Source organism: Microtus oregoni, unplaced genomic scaffold (genome assembly GCF_018167655.1).
Source record: "Microtus oregoni isolate MIOR12 unplaced genomic scaffold, Mior012 000007F_ref0000211, whole genome shotgun sequence".
In the NCBI taxonomy this organism is placed as follows: Eukaryota; Metazoa; Chordata; class Mammalia; order Rodentia; family Cricetidae; genus Microtus; species Microtus oregoni.
The window spans coordinates 340,001-364,799 of record NW_024543066.1 but is presented as its reverse complement, the minus strand read 5'-3'; the positions used below and the strand labels follow the sequence as shown (position 1 = coordinate 364,799).

General features: G+C 38.3%; 1 protein-coding gene across 1 annotated transcript in view; it reads left to right on the top strand.

Moving 5' to 3' along the window:
* Positions 1-24,799, top strand: part of Pcdh15 (protocadherin related 15) — a 600,282-nt gene that overhangs the window by 551,642 nt on the left and 23,841 nt on the right. The window contains exon 28 of the mRNA XM_041655402.1: positions 10,072-10,160. Within this exon, the coding sequence (XP_041511336.1) occupies positions 10,072-10,160 (89 nt within the window). The remainder of the gene's footprint in view (positions 1-10,071; positions 10,161-24,799) is intronic.

The following is a 24,799-nucleotide window of genomic DNA, read 5'->3' as shown; positions in this document are numbered from 1 at the left end:
TTTTTCTCTCAGGGGCAGATCATCTGAAGGGCAATTGGATTCTAACTTTAACCAAAACATCTAACATCAAAGTGCACATCTCTTCTAACTTGGGCATGAAGGTTGTTTGGATTTTTCTCTGAAAAAAAGCTAACAGTTATAAGAAGAATGGTATTTGAACATTTATCATATCAAGAAAAAATCAAGTAAAATCCATCTGTCCCTTGTGTATCCTAGTACACTGGACATCTTGCTCAGCACACATTTAGTTAACTTTAATCTACATGTAAATATCAGGGATAAAATGTTTTATTCTTAGGTGGTGAAGAACCCTAGTCATCATACATCAATTGTTGTATGTTGACAATACTCTCCTTCAAAACAAAAGGCTTCATTGTAGTAAAAGCAGGTCAATATTATCCAAGAAGTATTTACATATAGGATATTATGGGTGACATAGATTTTTTTAGCAAATATAGGTCTATATGCCTTATATAAAATAATGTACATTTATCCCTTCTTGTTATTTAAGAAAAGTACAATATGGGGCTTAAAGGATAAACAATAAGGTCAGTGTACTAAATATAAATAAGATGTTATAAAATAAGCACAAGTAAATATAAATGACCATTTTTATAAAGTAAATAGGATTAAATAGTGAAACATGAATGATGCGAAGTTAATTTTTGTTAGAAATTCAAAGTAATTGAATAGAAATTATAAACCATATGCTTAAATCATATGTATTTACTCTTACTTAATACTTATTAAATATTTATGTATTTATAAAGAAACAAAATAATCTAAAAGAAATCACAATATGATATATATACACATATAATTCTGTTACCAAAAATGATTTTTATAGTATTGCATGCAATCTTTTCAGTTAAGAGAAAGGCCAAATAAAGTCTGTAGGCAGAGGATGTGATAATGACAGATGCTAAAACCATGATGAAGCTAGGCTGAGTAAGTGAGAGATGGTTATCCACTCAATCTACAGAGCAAGAAAGGGAGTATGGATCATGTATGGAGTAAGAGAAGCCAGAGGTTTATGTGAGACATGGAAACCACGTGAAATATCCTGGAACTGTGAACCAAAGCAGTGGGTAGTCACTGAAGATTATTTATAAGAAGAGAAGATAATGATCTTCACATTAGATAAGGCATTTTTTACACTATCTCTTTCTGTTGCTTTCTCAAGGGAGGGCTTTAGTTCATGTGGAGTCTTTGCCGACTCTGTTTGGCATGTTCTTCATGCCAGTGTGATCTTTATGCTATCCACGTGTGGTCATTTCTCAGTCCTTACTACTTTCTCAGAGTCCGTTCTCTGCCCTTGTGATTCTCCCTCTATGCCTTAAGGAAGTTTAGTTAGCTTGGTTCCTTATTTCCAGATCTCCTGACTTATTTTTGGCAATCTCTTCCATTTTTTTAAATGGAGTTATTCTTCCAGTGTTCCACATTCACACTTCCTTGAGCTCTGTCCCTTAACAATTCTGCCCTCCACCATGTTTCATCCTTTAAAGCCATAGTTACCTGTGCTATTGCCCTGAAACTTCTATTACAAACCTCCCATCTTTAATCACAATATTAGATGTATCCAGACAAACTCAGTACTCTTCTTCCCAGCAAGATATTCAATCCACCTAACTGAATTTCTTCCTTCTCATACATTCTCTTATGAGAAACCTACATGTTCCCCATGCTTAATTACCAAATACATAAAGCTTTATCAATTTAAATAAATGTCCCATGATATAAAACTTAAGTTTTTTTCCTTATGTATTTCTTCATGACCTCTAAGGAAACAACGTCAGAGAATTTACTACATCGATTCACAGGCCCATTGAGGCTGAAAAGTCCCGTATTTTCAGTTTGCATGCTGGGAACACAGAGATGGGGACAAAATACCCTAGTCTAAGAAGGTAGAAGCATCAGAACTGGGAAGGCTAACAATGCAGCACCAGGCCCTGAGAATCCTTGGAGTGTTACAGGAGCGAGTGTCCGTGTGCAGACTTAATGCATATAAAGTATTTGTCCATAAAAACATGTCTACTTGGGAGGGAGAACCAGAGAGAGGGAAGTTTTTCATTTTGTGCTTTATATTATCTGGGTTCCCAAGCAACTTTACAGCAAGCTCATTGTCAGGGCAGATGAACTCCACGAGGTTGTTACATCACCCCACCCTCAATGGTCAACCCTCACAGGTGCTTTCCCCGATCTACAGTCAGTAGAGCAGCCAGTCAATACGCAATTGTAACACCATTCTCTCTGCATTGTACACCTTTGGGAAAGCCACAGAACTCTGGCTCTCCTTCAACTAGATCAATGCCTGTGCTGACACTATCTGAGGAATTGCACACAAATCTATGCTTATTCTCACTGTCTAGAAGCCTTCAGGCCACCGCCCTTGGTTGCCTTACCACATCACTCCTAACGTCTTGCTTTCTTTTCTTGGTTTATTTCGTTCTCATCTGGTCGCATTTTTGCTTCACAAGGATCTGTCAAAGTGTTCTCTTTATTGTCTGCTCTCACTGCCTCGGCAAGGTTTTTGGTTCCATAACTTTGAAACATCATCCATGTAGTAAAAATGTTCAAACCTCAGAGTTTACCCCTGAATACCAGACACTATCTGTCTACCTACCTACCTATCTACCCACCTTCTGTCTTTTCAACAATCACCTATTTAGCTATCAAAGACAACATCTTTAAACATTTTGTATGATGAATTAATATAGTAATAATAATATGTAGTCGTCTCAAGAAAAACATGATTCAGTTTGAACTACGCAGGTTTTCATAGAATAGATATTTTAATTTGAAGGAACAACTTAGAGGCAAAATATGTGTATTCAAGCTAAATATTCAAAAGACATTTACAAAAAACTGAATGAAGTAAGGCTTTCATTTCGAGAAAAACAGCTGGCAGTATTTGCTCCTGATGACAGACAGCACTGGAGCTTTCCAATTCAAATCACAGTACTGGAAAGCTTGTCTTCCCCACTGTGAACTTGACAACTCCCCATTATCCAATGACTATGAGATTGTCTGATGAGATTGGTGTTCGTATTAAAAATGTTTCTTTTTTCATATTGTGTAATGAAATATGTCAGTATTTGAAAAATATGAGCTAATATTATCCAAATAGCAAAGACAACATGTTGAAATGAATTAATCGAGTCGAATACAAAAGTATACTCTTGTAATTACACTTTTGGAGACAGGCGGCATGAAAATCAAAAGTTCAAGGCCAATTTCAACTACACACAGAGTTCAAACCCAGGCTGGGCTACACGAGACAGTGGTCTAAAACAGAAGTAACCAAATATTAATTTGAAGTACAACCAAAAGACAAATTAAAATACAAGAAAAAATGAATAGACTTTCATATATGTAATCCTTTCTTCAGATTTCAAATGAAATGCAGGGTTGTAAAAACCAACACTTGAATTTTGGTGCAGTATCAAAGAAGAAAATATACAATTACCTAAAAGGCTATTAATCTACTCCTTTCATTTCATGAAAGGTGAGTTCATAGCAATGTCCAGTTGTGAATGACAGTCACAGTCCATGAGAAAAGGACAGCGTGTGCAAACATCAGTTATTGACCTCACGTAGCTGCTGTGCCCAGACCTGCTCTGGGCACAATGAGGTCTGCTGTGAGTTTGAGATGAAACTGGATTCCGAAGACTCTGTGGATAAAGTCAAATATCTCCTTGAGGTGTTTTATATTGATTGCATGTTGGGATTGTGTTAAACATGTCTTACACTATATATTTTATTTTTCGTTTTTCAAGACAGGGTTTCTTCATAGCTTTGAAGCCAGTCCTGGAAACTAGCTTTTGTAGACCAGGCTGGCCTTAAGCTCACAGAGATCCACCTGCCTCTGCCTCCCGAGTGATGGGGTTAAAGGCGTGCACCACCAACACCTGGCTCTTAAACTGTTTTAAAATACTTGATTAAAAGCATGATTAAAACAATTTTGCTAACATTTACCTTTTTAATGTGGGTACCGGAGAGTTTAAAATTGCATAGGGTCAATTATTGGTAACTTTGTGTATATTAGATAATTTGGCAATGTTGAATTTCTTAGGAATAAATGGGACGGTAAAGAAATGGCTCATAAGGAAGAAATAAAAGATCTAGTGAAACTGTCATTAGATTTTTTTAAGTCATACATTTCTCTTTTTTTGACATTTTTATTAATTTTACTCTATCAGTCAAAGCATCTGCAACAGTGATATAAATGAACATTTATTAAATATTTGAAATCAGCCTGTAGAGAGAAAATAAATTAAGAAATTATATAAGGATATTTTAAAATTATGATACAATAAGTTGTAAATTTCTGGAAATATTTGCACAGTGATTGCAATAGGGAATTAAGACAAGTGTTATACTCTTAATCGCTTACATATGCTTGGTGTGGATGCTGAAAATAGCAAAACTCAGGATCCAGGATTTCCTTAAAGATGGAAACCTAAGCTATAATGTATTATTCTCTTCATATATATAATAAAAAATTTTGTGCTCTGTTACACATCAGCTATCCAAAAAATTTAAAATACCTGTTTAAAGGTAAGTCAGAGACAACCAATTACGGAGTTGCAGCAGCCTCAATTTATTAACTTATCAGAAATAGATATATATTCTTAATTTATTAAAAGTGGATATATATTTTTTGTTCGGTGATGAGAACTGAGCCCAGGCTTCATTTCTATACTTGCTCTTTATTCCGATAAGATAATTGCTCTACTGATGTGAAAATTGCTAGGCCCTTGCCTACTCTAAAAATAGTTTTTTTCAAAATTTGTCAAGATAATAATTTTTAAATTGTAAATGTAATATATGTGAATTCCAGAGATCTAGAACCTTACTTCCTTGACCTTTGGTGCAATCAAAATCAGCCCAAATATCACTAACAAATTAAAATCCCTTTGGGTAAGTTAATTGTCCTTATGACTGATAAGGACCCAATATAAATTTCCTTAGATGGCAAATGATAGAGTTACATGTATCTCTATGGCCAAATTTAACTTTTGAGTAAAGTTTTTCCCACACTTAGACTGCATTCTAAATGTCTACTCGGAGGTAAGCTGCAGAAAACCAGAACATATTTATATACAGATAAAGTCTACAAATTCTCTGAACCCACGTACAAAACACAGTAATGTTTCATTGCCCTCAGTGAGACTCTACTGAGCATGTAGCAATGCTTAGATAGATTCGTTATACAAAAGATCTTGGACATTTATGACAATTGAAAGACCATACGTGGTGGCACACGGCTTAATTCCCAGCACTCGGGAGGCAGAGGCAGGTGGATTTCTGTGGTTTCGAGGCCAGCCTGGTCTACAAGAGCTAGTTTCCAGGACAGGTTCCAAAGCTACAGAGAAACCCTGTCTCAAAAACACAAAAAAACACACACACACAAAAAAAAAAAGAGGAAGGAAGGAAGGAAGAAGTAGAAGATACAGTGTAGAAAAGGAAGTAGAACAGAGGTACTAGGGAGGGGGGAAAAAGGATAGGGAAGGGAACATGGAGGGAGAGAGGAAAGGCAAAGGAAGGGAGAAGGGAGCAAGAAGCTTTAGATCCACGCTTCTAAGATGTTTTCCCCATGTATTTTTACTGCTAAAAGCACAAAACAATAAAGCCAAGAAAACTCTGTGCATTGGGGTCTGGCTACCTATGAGTGAGAAGCAGAGTGCCCTCTGCTTGTCTGCGGATTTAGCAAACAGATGCTTAATATAGACATTGAGAAGATTTATTAGCCTCACACAACATTGGGCTCACACTAAAGTTGAACATTTTCTGTAAACTTTTGAACTTATTTCTTTGGAAATCTAAATGATGCAGCATGTCTGGGTGGCTTTCCTGCTTGACACTGCTCAGGGGAAGCCATGAGAAGCTTTTCACAGGGCTGTGAACCCTCATATCACAGACTTCTACTAGTTCCTGTCAGCCATTCTTTTGTCTACTTTTGTTATTTAAATTTCCTGTCCGATTCCTTGAAGTTTGTAACCCCATCTATGAGTAACCACATAGAGGTAACTTGGAGCCAATATAAAAATTATATGGCAGCATAAATGTACTCTCTATCATAAATCATACTGAGATAGTTGATGCTCACGATAACCAATCCAGAGTATCCAATTTATGGTTCTGGTGTATACGCACTAATACTGCTGTGATGGGACATGGATTTTCAAGATTTGACTTCATAGTCTTGTATAAATATTTAGAAACAGTGCACCATACAATCTATGGATCCTCAGAGCTCTCACTTAAACAGGATTAATTATTAAATGGTGGCTATGGCACATGCTTTGATCTCTGTCCCCATTAGGGTTACTGTTGCTGTGATGAAGCAATATGGCCAAAGGCAACTTGAAGAGTTGTTGTAAATAGGGGCGGCGGGGCTGCATTCCCAGCACCCCAGCTGCCTGCTCCGCTAATGCCCGAAATAACAACACACAAACTGTATTCATTTAAACACTTCTTGGCCCTTTAGCTCTAGCCCTTACTGGCTAATTCTGATATCCTGATCAACCCATCTCTAATAATCTGTGAGAACCGGTCTTACCAGGAAGATTCTAGCCTAGTCCATCCTGGGTCGGAGCTTCATGGTGTGTGTCTGCCCAGGAGCGGGGCGTGGCATCTCTCTGAGGCGTCTGCTCTCGAGAGGAGAGCTGTGGAGTCTGAGCTCACTTCCTCTTCCTCCCAGCGTTCTGTTCTGTTTACTCCTCCCTGTAGCGGCGTAAACGAATGCAGACAGAGTGTAAAAATATATATATAGCTTTAATGTAGAAATAGACTTACAGAACCACCGTTCCCGCGGAGACCAGGAAAGCAGAAGCGAGCGCTCAGAGCTTGCTTGCCAAATTTATAGGCAGACATTAGCCCGAGGCGAACACGCCCCCTAAGGGGCGGGACTTATCCCTACATCTCCCCTTTTTGTCTAAATAAGACAGAACTAAACCAAATACAACTACATACAATAACAACAAATAATAAATATAACAAACAATATTGAGAACAAAAGCTTTGCTAAACATTCTATCTCAAGGAGTCCAAATAGTGTAAAGAGTAACTACAATTATATAATCTTCAACTCAGTCAAAGAACTGAGAAGGGAATAAACATTACTCAACAAACGAGATATATCCAAAATGTGCAACAATTGACAGAGACAACTGACTACCTGGGCAATCACCCAAAGTCTCGTTTGCAACGTTGAGTCAACCAATTTTGGCTAAGGCCTAACATAACTGACATACCATTATTAAAGGCAAGGAACTTTTCAAAACTATCTTACCCTGTCTTGGCAGGATATGACAGTCCTGTTTTATCCATTGATGCACGCTCTGTATCTGTGTCAGTGGTTGAGGTATGGGCATTTCTTTGCCCAAAGGCCAGTTCTGCCAAATAGAAAGGCTCCAGGTGGAGTGTTTTTGGTGCTCAACATTCTCTCGGGAATAGAGCAGTGTTGCCAGGAGCAATTGTGTCTCACTATCACGAAACTCTGAGTTAGATTAAAGGCCATTTTCTACAGCTCTTTGAAGAGGTTGAAGATTATCTATCTATACTGAGTATAATCTCTATATATCTAAAGAACCTGATTAGTCTAATTATAAATGACAAACTTAGATGACAATTAGTCTATATAATTCTCAATATCTATCTAACTTAAAGACTAAGACAATAAACGACTGTGAAACAAATGAGGACAATGACCTCCAAATATAAACAATGTACAAATATACATTGCAGTAGGTAAATATATATCAATACACAAATATTATATAAGTATCTTAATCAGAGGTAGAAATGTACACTGCAATATGGTAAATATATACAATATATATATATATCAATACAATATATGTCAATACATAAAAATGTTTTAAACAGAGGTAGAAACATGCATGCGTACAATAGTCAATCTATACCAATATATTTGTCTATTATCCCATCATCCCTCTTTTTTTTTTTTCAAAAATATATATATAGCTTTAATGTAGAAATAGACTTACAGAACCACCGTTCCCGCGGAGACCAGGAAAGCAGAAGCGAGCGCTCGGAGCTTGCTTGCCAAATTTATAGGCAGACATTAGCCCGAGGCGAACACGCCCCCTAAGGGGCGGGACTTATCCCTACACCTCCCACCTATCTTCTAACCAATAAAATGGGCCAAGGCAGTTCCTTTATTAGCCAATGACCTTCCTCCATCAAAGAATAAAGGATTTAGCTTACAAACTAAATACTTTGAATCATAGTCCATTGAAGGAAAACAAGACAGGAACTCAAAGTCTATAGGAACCTGGAGCCAGGAACTGATGCAGAGATCATGGAGGGGTGCTGCTTACTGGCTTGCTCTTTATGGTTTGCTCAGCCTGCTTTCTTATATTACCTGAACCATAAGACCAGGATGGCATTACCCCCAATGGGCTGAGGCCTGCCATGTCTATCAGTAGTTAACAAAATGCCCTACGGTCTTGCTTACAGACAGATTTCTGGAGGCAATTCCTCAACTGAGGTTTCCTTCTCTGAGGTGATTCATGATTGTGTCAAACTAACATAAAAACTAGCCATCACAATCACACAAGAAATATTCCAATTTTTATAGTTTTCTGTTGTTGGGAGGCACTTGTTTGTTCCCAGCTGCTCAGCCCCAAAATAATCACACAGAAATTGTATTAATTAAATCACTGCTTGGCCCATTAGCTGTAGCTTCTTATTGACTAACTCTTACATATTAACCTAACCCATTTATATTAATCTGTGTATCACCACATGGCTGTGGCTTAACAGCAAGATTCCAATCGGTGTCTGTCTCTGGTGGCTCCATGACTTCTCCCTGACTCCACCCTTCTTCCTCCCAGCATTCAGCTTAGTTTTTTCTGCCTAGCTAAGTTCTGCCCTGTAATAGGTCCAAAGCAGTTTCTTTATTCATTAATGGTAATCACAGCATACAGAGGGAAATCCCACATCAGTTTTCTCAGTAAAATTGGAATAATATTAATAATTACTTAAGATAGTAAATGATAAAGTTTGAAGTCTGTAGAGTTCTAAAGAAAAATAAAATAGAATGTAGTCAGCATGGGGTTATTTCTTTTCTTTTATATAAGAAGAGAAGGCACTCATTGCATACTAAATGAATACAACATATCTATCAACTGTTGCTAAAATGGCTCATTTAGGATCCACAGCAGATTTGTATGCATGCATCTATAGATTACAGTTGACAAAATAGACAGGGAGACTGTCAGTAAGAATCCTGTGCAACTGCACATTCTAATCTGTTTTACCTAAAAATACCAGTTGCAATGAATGAATTATCAGCTAAGGTTGGCAAATTCTGAACAGTGCATGTTTGTTATGTTGGGTGTTCCTTACTAATAAAATCAAGCACAACAAAAATTTCCCTCCCGTTGTCCTTGTCTTAGTGACTGTTCTCGTGCTGTGAAGAGACACCATGACCAAGGCAGCTATTATATGAGAAAGCACTTAACTGGGGGTTTGTTCACAATTCAGAGGTTTAGTCGATTTAGTCATAGTGGAGACCACGACAGCCTGCAGGCAGACACTGGAACAGTAGCTAAGAGGCACATCCTAATCCATAGCAGTGACAGACAGGCAGGCAGGAAGCAGTCACTGACTGACTGACTGACTGACTGACTGACTGACTGACTCTGGGCCTAACATACCCACCACCAGTGACATACTTCCTCCAACAAGACCACATCTCCTAATCCTTGTAATCCTTCAAACAGTTCCACTGCCTGGTGAGCTCGAAAAGGTCATTCTTATTCAAATCTCCATAGTCATCATAAACAGAGTTTTAAAAAGCAGACTCAAAGCCAAAATAATGAAATCCTCTTAGCATGTAATTTCTAGATCCATAGCAAGTACTCTCGGCAGTGGTTTATTCCTAAGACCAGTAGAGAAATATGTGATTTTTCAAAAAAAAAAATCATCTGGTAATGAGTTAAAAACAAGAAACAAATTCTATAGATAATATGGAACAGACAATGTTAATAGTTAGAAATTTCTGTGCTCAGGACTTAAATACATTCTGTTTTCACTTTTCAGGTATCAGTGGTCAATCAACTGGATATGCAGGTCATTGTCTCCAATGTACCACCTACATTAGTGGAAAAGAAGATAGAAGACCTCACAGAGTAATGGATTTTGCTTCTTTATAGATCTGTCTCCATAGAGCTGTCGTCTTAGTTTGACTGCGACATTTAAATTATTACAATATTCAGATGGAGTAAGCTTTAAAAACACTTTCTTCATGCTAATTTTGCTTACTCTTTTCCCGGGCTGTAGAGTTTCACGGAAATTAGGTAAAGGTTCTGTAAATACATTCAAGTAACAGTAGATGTTAGACTGAGGATGGCCCAGGGTTCGAATGCTCTGCTGCAGCAACAAAACTTCAGAGAACAGCATGAGCAATTCTCAGGCATGTGATTTGACTATGGGCCTTGAATGGCCATCTAAGATCATCCAAAAAATTCAGAATTGCAGTCTCATGCAATGTACACAAAGTGTTCTTTTTCAAAAATCATATGTCCACTGATATAACTCATCCTTTTATTTAAAAAATGGTATTTTATAAAGTCATTGTTGATTAACCATTTGGTGGTTTGTTCTCCATTGTTCCATGAGGCGAGAGAAAGATTTGCGTTCAGTGGTCTGATTTGATCCCCCAATGAGTAGGTGACAAGTGACAACATAAATCCTTTAGTGCCAGCAAACACCACCCATTTGAGACAACTGAAATATGGAAGGAATAGCTTTTAGGTCAAGCATAACTGAAGTCTATTCTACTGTGCTGTGGGTCATGTGCTAACAGTGCCAATGTCCAGGTTCCTGTGCTAGAAGCTGTACTTCTGTGGACCACTGACTGTTGCGTTACCTCCACAGAAGGCTGACTGAATGACTGCAAGGCCCCACCTTTGGGACATTTTAAATGTGCATGTCCTTGGCCCTCCGCCTCATTTTTTACCACACTTCAGTGTTGGGAGCAGTGAGACCTCAGATCCTGAATTCCTTGTAATCCCCTGATCTGAGTGCCTACAGCTGCTCTGAGCACGAGACCTTCAGGAGTTCCTGATGTCAGGAGAGTGGTTTCTGGTGGGTTTGGCTGGGGCGTGGCTATCTCTATATAATCTGCCCCTGAACACAATAAAGGGGGCATTCTTGGGGAATTCAAGGATGACCCCTGTCGCTGTCTCTCTGTCTGTGTGTGTCTTTGTATTTTAACCTCCAGCCCCCTTGCCCGAAGCTCATGAACTGGGTGCCAGTGCACAGAGCGCAGACACGGGGGTGCGGTGCGTGGCAGAAAGGCTTTAAAATAAATGTATAGTGCATTTAGAAACCATTGGCATCAACCATCATGTGCTGGAAGCAATATCTTCTTTGAGATCTAAAACAAGCGCGCATGTGTATATCTAGTTTATGGAAAGTATTCTATGGCAGGGTTTTAATTACTGTCAGTTCTTAAACCAACAAAACAAGAAAAACAAAACATGAAAATCAGAACAGACAAACTAAACGAAAAAGAAAACTTCGATTTTACTGTTTAAAAGATCTCTCTGGAAACGCCTGTGTAAAAATTCCTGTCGGGCAACCTGTTTGTTTGCCTTGCTTGCTTCTTCTAAGATTTGGCTTTTGTTCCAATGTCCAAAACTCTCATCATTCATCATTGTTTCTACTCGGGATGCTGATAGTCAAAACTGTATCGTTTCTGTTGGGGGAATTACATTCACAGAAGCATAGTGAATTGATTAGCTTTCTGATTAGCTGTCACATAGAAAAATCAAACACGTATCTGTGCTATTTTCCTATGCTTCTTTAACCATATAAAAACAATAGGTTAAAACAACATTCAAGGCTTAGCTATTGTGTTAGGTGGTGTATTTTGTAAGAATCATTATGTCTGACTGTGTGGAGTGTGTGTGTGTGTGTGTGTGTGTGTGTGTGTGTGTGATGTGCATACATGCAGAGGCCAGAAGAGGACGTTGGAAATTTTATTCTATTGTTCCCATGCTAGTTTTTGAGGCAGGGTCTCTTGCTGACTCTGACACTCTCTGTTTGGACTAGGCTGGACAGTCAGTGAGCTCCCCAGATTTACCAGTGTCTATCCCATGATGAAGAGGTTACAGACACATGTGGCCATTCCTGACATTTTCATGAATGCTGAGGATTAGAACTCGGGTTGTCTTGCTTTCAAGTTAAGCATCATTTTTAATCTACCGAGGATTCTCCCCCAGAGACCAGAATCAATAAGCCACCAAAGCAATGAGAAAATGTCTTTTTCTAGTTGCTTATTTAACCTGATTTTCATTTTAAAATACCATGAAAGTTAAGGAAGATAAAGATATAGACTAGCCAGCCTTAGTTATCAGTAATCTGTTTTATTCTCTCTAAATACAAGACTATTCAGTTTGGCTTTTTTTTTTTTCAAACATTTCCAGCAAGTACATTTGCAGTTGCCCTGTGAAAATGGGTGTGTGGTACTAGCTACCATTCTTTTGAGAAATTGTGTGCTTGCCTTACAGAGATGAGCTAGTGTAGTGACCATCTTCCCCCTTTGAAGTACTCTTCTCCGTAGATACCAAATGAATAATTTAGCACTGTAATATTTTATGCTCTAAAATCCAGAAATTTTGTCAAATAGAACAACTTATTATTTTATAATCCAACCATCAGAGTATAAAATCAATGAATCTTTTACTCGGGACTGTGCTCTGAGCAGCAGCAATCAATTTTGCATTTTCTGGTGCTTATGGTTTTTCTCTTAACTGACTATGGTTTATTCATGGTTTTTCTCTTAACTGTCTATAGTTTATTCATGGATTTTCTCTCTGAGCTACTGCTTCTTATCATGGGAAATTCAACCACTTACATGTAAAAAATTTCATTTGTATCAGTAATGTGATAAATAATATTTTAGATGATTTCGTTTATGCCTACACTGAATTATTCTTAATGGTCCACATTATCCCAAAGAGAATGAAAATAGCTTACAATGACTTATATAGTATATTTTGATAAAATACACTAAAAATTAGTTCAGAGAAATAAAATAAAGAGATCACGGAATAATAGAGAGGCTTCAAAACCTTCCAGAGAGCAACCACAAAGCCAAGGAGCAATCACCACAGAACTTACAGGTAGCACAGAGCAACCACAAGACAGGAAATAATCACTAAAGAGCCTGTCAAATATCAATGAGTCTTCATAAACCATTGAACAATTAGCATGAAGCCTTGTAGCCAAATACAAACCGAATAAACTTGGTTTCAAAGTTCACAACACCAAACCAGCTGTTGTAGAAAAGAAACTCTTTCAGAGTCTAATTCCAGTCTATGGGAAATGCTTTTACCCCGTGGGATGTCCTGAAGAAGGTCCCTCCAATGGAGAAAGTGCTATGGGACACCTGGCCTGGTTCTTAAGCTTAATCTGGGATGATTCCCTGAAGGAATAGAACAAAGTTCAGAAGGTCAGGGAAACCTACCACCTACTGGAGCTCTCCCACCATCTGCCATGTATCTTTACTCTTTTAATTCCTCTTTTGAAAGGAAAAAAAATGTATTGACAAGCTGTAGGTAGAGCTTTTTGGATTGCCAGTTAAACTCGCAGAAAATTCCAGGCATCATGACATAGTCATAACATTCATGAACTCAGTAAAGATGTAGTTACCTTCTCAAGATCAAGTCAACAGTCAGTGTCCCAACAGGCAGCACAGTAGGAAAGCTCAGTAGGAAAGATATGAGGATCTAAGCCTGCTATCGGGGTTCAGTAAGCTATAAGGACGAGGAAGTAGAAAGATTGTAAGAGCCATAAAGGATGATTAACACCAAGGAAATGGTCTTCCAGACACAGCATGGCTGATGTAATATGAACTCACAGAGACTGTGGCATTGTGCACAGGGCCAGCACAGATTCAAGCCAGATGGGGTCCCAGTACTGAAGGAGAGAAGTATGCATGAGCTCACATCCCCAGTCAAGAAGCACTCACCAATTGGCATTCACTGGTGAAGGAAATTAGATTTCTCCTATGGAGTCTCACTGAGTATATAGAAGAGCAAGCCCTGTATCCAGCAGTTGATGGCCAATACAAAATGAACCTAATGGTATCTTGCAAACTTTTTGTCTCATGCTGCTTTTTTGTTTTGTTGTTTTTGTCTTATTGACCTTGTGATTGTATATTAAGATATTCTGAGATTTATGGACTCTAATGTGGGTGTTTCATTAGCTTGTTCTTTTAAATTATGGTTTGTTGTCTTGTCTGGTTTGCATTTTGTTTGTTTGTTTGTTTTCTAAAGACAGAGAAAGAAGGCATGAAGTTGGTCGGGTGAGGAGTTGACATTCTGGTAGTGTCAGGGGAAGGAGAAACCATGATCAGAATATATAGTATGAGAAAGCTTTTTTATTTCAGTTTTAAAAAGAGGACAGAAAGGGAGGTTTTAGATGTGTTGGTGGCAGGATGTTAAAAATGCCTGAGGGACTAGGAACGGGGAGTTGGGGTAAGTATAATCAAGATACACAATATACATGTATGAAATAATTAATAAAGAATAAATAAAAGATGCTCTATTTTCTTTTTAAGAAAAGGAAGCTGAAGAGATGGCACAGAGGTCAATAAGTCTCTTTTAAGAGGAAAAGAAAAGTCCAGGCAGGGTTTACAAGTAAGGGATTCTAGAGTCCACACAGCAGCCAGAATGCACAGTGGAAACCACACAGAACCTGGTTTTGGTGGGTGTGGCTGACCCTTCATTGTACAAAGGAATTTCAAAACTTTAGAAAGGGACATCATTTCTAGAAAGATACAAGATAACTAGGGAGTAGTGATTCGTTTGAATCTACACTGAGGGACAGAGCCAAGCCACATCCCCTTGGTGATATTGGTTCCCATGAAGAAATATTAAAAGATTCAACAACTATTTCTTGGTTGAATATTCAAGTTTAAAAATTTTTATTATTGAATGATGAAAATGATCATTTTTAGTTTGACTTATTCATAATACCAAAGAGGTAATTAAGAAGATGATTGCCATGATAATTTGCTATAAAAATAAAAGTTAAAATAATCTCAAATGAACACACTCACCTCAGCTTTAAAATAATTTTAGTAAAGCCCTAACACATAAGCTTTTTCCAGCTGGAGATAGCTGAAGATCTATATACAAGGGACTGGGAATGGTGATGGTACAAATTTAAACTTAAGTATTTGTCAAAAATGATTTGGTTCCAAAATATGTAAGTGAAGTGACCCACTTTTTTCAATTTTTGGCTATTATTTTTAAAATGCTATCTACATAGAAAATTCTTAGTTAAATATGCTTTTCCATATTTGCTGTGGATGACATGCAGCCTTCAAACTACGGTGGAACAATAAAAACCCCATTTGAATTTGATTTTTATTGCACATTGTAATTGATTTTCACATTATATACTTTATGGAAGATGGCATGTCCAGCTCTCTGTTCTGAGAAGCAGGTCCTAGCCAGACACACACACACACACACACACACACAGAGAGAGAGAGAGAGAGAGAGAGAGAGAGAGAGAGAGAGAGAGAGAGAGTTTTCTTTGTAGGAAACATTAACACGTTCACCCTCTACAGATGAAAGAGAATGTTCAGCGTTTGTTGTTGTTTTGGTTTCTTTATTTCTTTGTTTCTGAGCTCCAGCCACCTCACTTAAGTCCCTGTGTCCATCCATTTTCCTGAACATTTTATGATCTCATTTTTCTTTATACCTAAATACTATTCCATTTTTATATCTTTGGATCTATGCCCAGGAGTGGCATAATTGGGTCAGGGAGTAGTTCTATTTTTAATTATTGAGAAATTGCCACATTGATTTCCATGAAGACTGCACTGGGTTATAGTCCTGGCAGCAGGAAAAAAATAAAAATTAAAAAAAAAAGGTCTCCAACGTTATAAGAAGGCCACTTGTTCGTTTCCCAGCTGCCCAGACTCCCAAAATAACCACACAGAAACTGTATTAATTAAATCACTGGTTGGCCAATTACTTAAGCATATTGCTAGCTAGCTCTTATATCAAGAATTAACCAATTTCCATTATTTTATATTTTACCACGAGACCTGTGGCCTACCAGCAAGGTATCAACATGTCTGTCTCTGGCAGTGGCTCCATGACTTCTCTCTGACTCCGCCTCCTTTCTCCTGGCACTCAGTTTAGTTTCCCCACCTAGCTCTACTCTACTCTATCTCAGGCCTAAGACAGTTTCTTTATTAACCAAGGGTAGCCACAGCATACAGAGGGGAATCCTCTGTATATGGATCTAATTTCATCCTTTGCTGGTAGATATCCAGTTTTATTCCAGTATTATTAATTACAGATGCTGTTTTTTCCCACGACATGTTTTTAACATCTTTGTCGAATCTTAAGTGAATATAGCTATGTCACTTTATGTCTGGCTTCTCAGAGCTATGTCAGCTTACAACGTCTGGGTTCTAATAGCTATGCCAGCTTATATATAAGTTCTCAATTAATTTCCATCAGTTTACCTCTCTTCTTAGGCCTGTCTTTGTTGCTAATGCCCTGTGGTATAATTTGAGACCCTGCACCGTATTACTCTGTCTATGTTGTTTATCCTTAGCACTGCTTTAGTGTTTGATTTTTGCAGTTCCATATGAGTTCTCGGATTGTTTCCCTAGTTTTATAAAAAAAAAAATAGCATTGGAATTTTGATGGGAATTGTATTGAACCCATAGTTTACTCTTGGAAATATAGGTATTTCCATACTATTAATTCTGCTGAATTCATCTTTGATTTCTCTTTCTCAATGTCCTGAAGTTTTCATTGTGGGGGTCTTTAACTTTCATGGTTAAAAAAAAAAACTTTCACGGTTAGATTTATTCAGATTGATTCATTGTTTTGAAGCTATTATAAATGAGATAATTTTCTAATGTCTTCCTTTGTAAGTTAATTGTTGCCACATGTGAAGGCTACTGATGTCTGTATATTGATTTTGTATCCTGCCATTTTATTGAAAATGTTTATTATATCTAAGAGGGTTTTGTAGGCTCTCAGTTTAGAATCATTTCATTTGTGAGCAGAAACTGCTTAGCTTCTTTCTTTCATATTTCTACTACTTTTATGTGTTTCTCTCATCCTATTGCTCCAGCTATGACTTCATAAGTGAGAAGAGAGTGAGCATCTGTATTCTGTTCCCGACTCTGAAGGCGGTGCTCTTAATTTTACCCCATCTGGCATAATTTTAGTTACGTTGTTGTGATTTCAAAGAGAATGGCCGCCACAGACATATGTTTGAATTTTGATCCCCAGCTGGTGAACTGTTTGGAAGGATTACACAGTGTGACCTTGCTGGAGGTTGTATCTCACTAGGGTCAAGCTTTAAGGTTTCAAAAGACTTACACCAGTCCCAGTGTCTCTCTCTCTCTCTCTCTCTCTCTCTCTCTCTCTCTCTCTCTCTCTGCTTTGTGGTTGTGTCTTAAGATGTAAGCTCTTAGCTACTTCCCTAGCACCATGACTGCCTGCCTGCTACCGTGCCCAACCCCATGGTGGTAATGAACTCTATCTGAAACCATGAGCCCCAAACCAAATGTGTTCTTTATTTCAGTACCTTGGTCATAATAACATTTTTATCACAGCAATAGAAAGGTAACTAAGAGAGCTGTATATAGTCTCTATTATTTACAGGGTTTATCATATTTATATCTGTCATGACTTTGATCACGAAGGCCTTTTGAACATTTTAGAATTCATTTCCTTCATGTATCAAGATTTTTCTGTCTGTATGATCTGATTTGTGTATGTTGAACCAACCTTGCTTCTTCAGGATGATTGTTTGCAAGCATTCTTTTGAGCATTTTTGGATTTACTGGCCTATGGCTTCTTGTTATTGCTGTTGTGGTTGTTGTTGTTGTTGTTATTGTTGTATCATCATTGGGTTTTGGAATCAAAATAACGTTTTTTTGTGGAGAGGATTTGATAATGTTCCCTTTTTGGTGGAATACTTCATGTTTTGTAGAACAAATTGAAAAGTATTATTGTTAGATTCAGAGTTACCTTTGGAGAAAATGGAGAAGGCTATCTATTTCATCTTGACCTTCGAAGGGGTTGACTAGGTTTGTTGAAAGCTTTGGTGGGACACACTGGGTTACATGAGATATGTGGGTATATCCCTGCTGTAGTGTGTCTTCCCTTCTCTGGCAGAGCTTTGTCTATCTGTGTTATCTGTCTTCTCCTCAGAATGGAGTATAATCCCTGTCCTTGTTTTTGAAATTCCTTTGCTCTGACTTTAATCTAGGACCTTCTGAAGCCAGAACCATAGATAAACACATTGCTTTTTCAATTCCTGTGAGTTAAAAAAAAAATGTTTTCTTTAATTTAGAATACAGTGTGAGAAGGCATGAGCCTTTAAAGGATGAAGAAAACCAGGCGAGGTGGTACATGTCTATAAGTCAAACACTGAGAGACTGAGCGGGGAGGTTATGAGTTTAAGGCCACACCAGGGAACAAAGCAAGGCATTCTCAATCTTCAAAAATAGATTAGAGAAGACGTGGAAAAAGGGAGGCTGTCGCTCATAGGTTCTTCCTGCTCTGTTCACATTTCACATCAAAGCCTATCAGGGTGGAATGAAGCCACTTGCTAACCATAAGTAACTGGTAGGGTGTCTCACCAGCTCGAAACACTAGACTGGCATCATCCATCTGTATTTCTAGCATCACCACCGCAGCATATCTTGCGTGAGTTGTCATCTCAGATTTTTGTTACAATAATATTTGTATTTTAAGTAGACCCAATTAATGGTGAGAATTTAAACTCAGGACAATTCTTCTTCTCATTTTTGGTCAGTCATCTTCAATTCATTCTTCTTAGATGAAGGCTACAGTTATGTTCTCATTTATTTTCATCCTCGCTAAGCACACAGGATGCCAAAGTACCCTGTAGGGATGTAAGAAATGCAGTCACCAATGTCCCCTTTTTCTGTGAGCATGACAATGAGCAAGTCTCATTGTTGATTTTTAAAGACCCTCTTCTTAAATACAAACCAGAGCCTGTAGTGAAACTAAAAGAAACGTCCTGTGACCACACAAGTGACAGCCAGTGGTATCCAGCATGTACACTTCAGTCTTGCGTTGCTTGTATCAATTTGATGAAGTCAGCATAGTTTTTAGATGTTATTCTTGGTGGATGTTATAGGTAGATGTTATTGTTGTTTGTTCCTATATGTCTAATACATAGATAAGTGACTGGCACAGGGACAATATGTGTACATGTATAATATATATATATTATATTTAATAATATATATATGATAGTTGTATTTTTCACACTAAAGAATAGATCACTGACAAGTGACTCTATACATTAAAGTAATATATCCATCATTACAATATCACTCAGAGTATTTTCACCTTAAAAATTTCTCAGTACTCTCACTCATATGTAAATGTTTGATAAATGATCACATCACAGGAATTTCTGTCAGTTTTGAGGAAACACACTTATTTCGTGCCACTTCTCTCACTAACCTGTACACATCCTGAGCTTTACACTAGTGCATTCATCTTCACATCGACACTCATATTATTAAATTTACACTTGCCGGTATTCAATATGGAATGCCATTCTCAAAGAACCTATTGTAGGTCATACTACTTAGTGATAAAGGTTTAGTTCTTTGATTTTAAAGTATCAATTGTCTAAAATATTTTCTCTATAGATTTTGTGGTTAACCTTGTCTGACTTTGTGTGCTCTGTACATTTTACTTCTATTCTTCAAATATCACCAGAATTTATTAAACTTGTTTTTTAGGAAATATTAAAAGGAAACCATGGAAATTTTCCACGAGCCTCATCCCTAACCCTTTAGTCAGCTTTACACATATCCAGCATTATGGTGTATTCTTTGCCATCGTTTTGAAACATAATTATCAACTAAGTCCAGAATTTATATTATGATTAAGTCTTGTTCTAATACGTTCTACAGATTTAAACAGTGTGTGTAGCCAGAGTTTTTAGAAACAATCCTAGGTTCCTGCAGCTTCAACATTATAAATTTGACCAGCTATCCCAATGATGCTGATTAAAGAGATGAAAGCAAAGAAGGGAGATCAATCCTATGTAGCCATTTGAGAAGGACATAGAGGGGGCCCAGTGACACCCCTCCCAAGTTTGCTTTCTAGCTTCTGCCATAAGATTTAGGTTCAAGCCGGGCGGTGGTGGCGCACGCCTTTAATCCCAGCACTCGGGAGGCAGAGGCAGGCGGATCTCTATGAGTTCAAGGCCAGCCTGGTCTACAAGAGCTAGTTCCAGGACAGGAACCAAAAGCTACGGAGAAACCCTGTCTCGAAAAATCAAAAAAAAAAAGATTTAGGTTCAAATAGACTCCATGAAGTATGCATAATTAACCAATGTTGGCCAAGGTATGTCAGGTATGTTGGTCCAGCATGTCACTGACCCATCATTGTTCTTGTCCTCAGATGCACTGTTGATCTAATAACTGGTCATCACCACAGGGGATCAATCTGGTTTCCAGATGAGTACTTCTGCTGTGCAATGCAGACTTACCCTCATTGATAATTTCTCTTATATGTAGGGGGTCTGACTCCTCTGATTTCCTGTTCTTAAACTCTCAGATGATGCTGACTCAAGACGATGACCTTTATCTTGCCTTCAACCTTGAAGGGAGATGAGATAGATTTAGATACTCCTCAAATGGTTAAAGAGTTCACAGTCTGACCCATAGCGAAGGAGACACACACATAATGAAAGAGGAGGAGCCAATCCGTCATTCACTTTAGTTACCTTGTAGCCCAAGTAGTGACTCAGTCTCATTCACCCTTAGAAAAATCAGTTTCTAAGTGTCTGATTCAGGTGTAATAATTTGTGTCCAACATTTTGATGTCACCCTTTTCTTACTCAGTTCCCTAGAACACACTCTTTTTAATCTGTGATTTTGTTGGGTCCAGAATGTAATGTAAAACTGCCTTTATACATCTGTAGGCGACATATTATGAATTTGACCAACTTGTGGTTCAAAATTTTGAAAGAAAAATGTAGTTACTGCTGAATATGGAAAGACAAGCAAACCAGTATAGCAGCTATCTATATGGCATATACACTGTGTTGGGTACTATTAGTCATGTAGAGATGGTTCAAGTCATTTGACAGGATGTGGAAAAATTAAATGCAATAGCTATGACATTTTGCAGAAGGAAAAAAAACTTGAAGATCATCCACAGACTTTGCAATTCCCAAGATATTCTAAAACCATCTCCATGGAAACTGAAGGATGATAATGTATGGAGCTATTCAGTATTCAGCCTTTTCAAGTTGGCTTCCTTCATAATAACCGTCTAAGGTTGCTCCACAGTTTCAGGGCTAGATAGCTCATTTTATTTTATCACTGATTAGTACTTTAATAAGTACATGTGATTCAGGAATGTCACGCTGGCTCCTCTCTGCCCCCAGATCCTTGTGTTCTCCATCAAAACAATTCAGATGAGACACATAGATCTTGGTATAGAAGACAAGCATAGTTTACTATGGAACCATAGAGGCACACTAGAAGGATAAAAGAGAGAAAGCAATGGCCTGGAGAGTACTGTGATGACCTATATATTTAGTGGGCTTTGCACTATTTCTTAATGTTTCTTGAATAGACACCTTTCCTGGAATGGGGAGGGGCCTCTCTAGATGTTGACAGCCATATTTGGCAGCTGGTTTGGGCATTCTCTTAAGGGAGGGAGCTTTAGTCAGTTTAGTTAGTAACACACAAGATTCCATGCAGGGAATGATTTTCCACTGTTTTTTATAGTAATAGAGTATATATAATTGATAAATTTAATGTATTTAATTATAAATACATTATATCTGAAGAGCTTAAAACTTTGTAAACTTATAATCACTAGTCTAATATTATGCAACTGATGCTTAAAAGCACTGAATGCCAAAGCCAAACCTCTGGGTTCCAATGCTATATTCATGCTGTCTGTACCTACAAAATGTCAAAATTATAATGTGATTTGGCGTGGAGACCCTTCTTATATTCTGTGTGTTTTATGTGACTCTAGGGATTTCATTATTAGGATAAGTGTAAATCTCTCAGGGAGAAAAAAAAACTAAAATACGGATCAAAAATATTGCTGTTAATTGAGACCCCTTTCCCTCTCCGTCCACGGACACTGTAGTCAGCTATTCACGGTGTCTGGTATGTGACTGTCCCCTCTCCATGAGTCTTCCCTGTTTTGCTTGTTCCTTGGGATTCTCACTAGGAATAAGCTGGAAAAGTGGAGAAACTAATGAATGAGAGAAATGAGAAAGAGAGCAGTGCTCTAATGAGACAGGCTTCAAGCATCTGCCCTACACAAGTTTAAGATCAATCAAGCAAACAAAACAATTTCACTGTAATTGGCAACATCTCCTGGCATGCACCATTATACAAATTTCTTTCGAATTTAAGATCTCGATTTTTCTTGAAATCAGGGCAAAAGTAGCACACACTGGACTCTTAAGGCGATGCAGTTTTTAATAGAGCAGAAAGTCGGTCAGGTTGATATTTGAAACAAAGTTATTTCTAGATGTACCAACGTTTTCAAATATGTTGCTCTCTCAAATACTTCAGAGAAGGAGCATTAAATCTGCAGATAAATTTAACCAGGATGATAACACATACCAATAATCCCAGCACTATTGAGAACAAAACAGGAGTCAAATTTAAGGAAGTATGAGCTGCACACTTTATTTGTTTGTTTGTTTGTTTGAGACAGTTCTCACATAGACCAGATTGTCCAGGGACAAGCTTGAACCTTTGATCCTCCTGCCTCCACCTCCCAAATTCTAGGATTTGCAGGCATGGGCAGCAATGCCTGTCTTGCATGGGCTGTGTATTGAATATTTGCTTTGTTTTCTTTAATGAAATAGAGTGGGAAAGCTTTTTTATTTATTTACTTATTCATTTATTTTTGGTTTTTCGAGACAGGGTTTCTCTGTGTAGCTTTGGAGCCTGTCCTGGCATTCACTCTGTAGACCAGGTTGGCCTCGAACTCACGTAGATTAGAGTGGGGATTCTAATATAGACTTTAGCCATGAATGTAAAGAGTTCTCTCAGCTACTGTGCTAGAGGATGAGAATCCTAGGAAAGAGTTTTACATCATTACCTTAAAGGGGCACACAGAACGACACACCCATGGGATGGCTCTGGGTTTCTCCAAGAAGAATCTCCAGGGAGAATACTGTGGGTGTCCCCATGGAGGAGACCTGGAAGAATCACCTTCACTGGGGATATCAGGGTCCCCTCTTGAGGTTCTTAGTCTTGTGAATTAAAAAGAAATGTAAGAATGGACTCCAAAAGGACCTCAAGGACAATTTTACTGAGCTTTAAGAAAGCAGGCAAGCTGTGAATCTTAGCAAGTGCCTGGAGGAGAAATGAGGAACAGAAGAGGGCAAAGTTCCTAGTGGTTTGAGTTCAACCTGTGTTCAGGCCAGTCATGTGGTCAAGAAGCAGCCACATTAGGGGAGGAGTGCTTCAGAGAAAAAGCGAAGCCTGAAGCACTACCGAAAGCAGGCACTTGGAAGAGAAGAGGAAATGGAAAGTCGCACTCTTCTGAGTAATTTGGGAAAACAAAGCTCTCAGACAGACTTGCAAAGCTCTCTAGGCTACTGTGCTAGAGGGCGGGGGTCCTAGGAAAGAGTTTTACATCATCTCGTTATAGGGCTGTTTAGTCCTCCGTTCTCTTCCACATAGCTGAAGGTGCACCCACTGTTCAGAGCAATGATCCCTTAGCCAGGTCACTGACTCACCCATCTGAAATGTTCAGTCTCTACCAAAACTATTCTTTAGACTCCCAGATGCTTTTGGCCAGTACAGGACCAAGTACATTTTCAACTTCTGGCCAAGAGCATGTGCTGACTCAGCCCCTGTGCTTAAACTGCCTGCTATGTCTCTCTCCTGGCTTTATTATCCTCTCCATAGAGGAGGATATAATAGGGGCCATTCAGGGACCTGAGACACTGACCAAAGCTGACTTCGTAGTGCCAGGTGGAGTCTTCAGACATGGCAGTTGGGATAAGCCTATCTAGGGGACATCAAAGGTACCTCATGGTTACATTTCTATGACAGCCAGGGGTAGGGAGGAAGGAAAAGAATCCTTGCCTTGTGCCTGGGTAGAGATGCCAGGAAGAAGTAAAGACAAGAGTCTTTAGTGTTACAATTCCTAGGCAGGGAGCCAGGAGGAGCCAAGATACGGAATGTCCATTAATTGTCCAATCAACGTCCATTGAAATCTCCCTCCATTGTGTTCTTCCAAAGTTTTCCTTTAGCTTCAAAGACGGAGCTCAAGAGTGTTGAGCCAAGGATCTGTTCTGGGTATTCTGAAAGCTGTTGGAGTAGCTAGCATCACAGTGTTAGGTCCCTCCCGGGTGGCTTCCAGAGAGCAAGAGAAAGAACAAATTTAATCAGCATTTGATCTTTAAGTTAAAATAACAGTGGAACTATCTTGTTTAGTTGCTGTTGTTGCAAGTAGGTGCTGCAGTATTGAATTAAGTCAATGTCATGGTATCTTATATCTGGGACTCTTATAATCAATATCATTAGTGAGAAATAGTTGTCTAAATAACATCTTATATAGATTTAAGTATAGTATTTAGGGAGCATAGTCCTTCAGACTGTTATAGAAATATACCAATTGTTCTAATCTTTTATACCTTCTTTTTGGGTATTTAAGGTCAGGAAAGTGGAGAAAATTAACCATCTTTTTCACAGCTAAGGCCAGTTGTGTGTCTGGTCCTCAGGGGTCAGCTGGGCTCA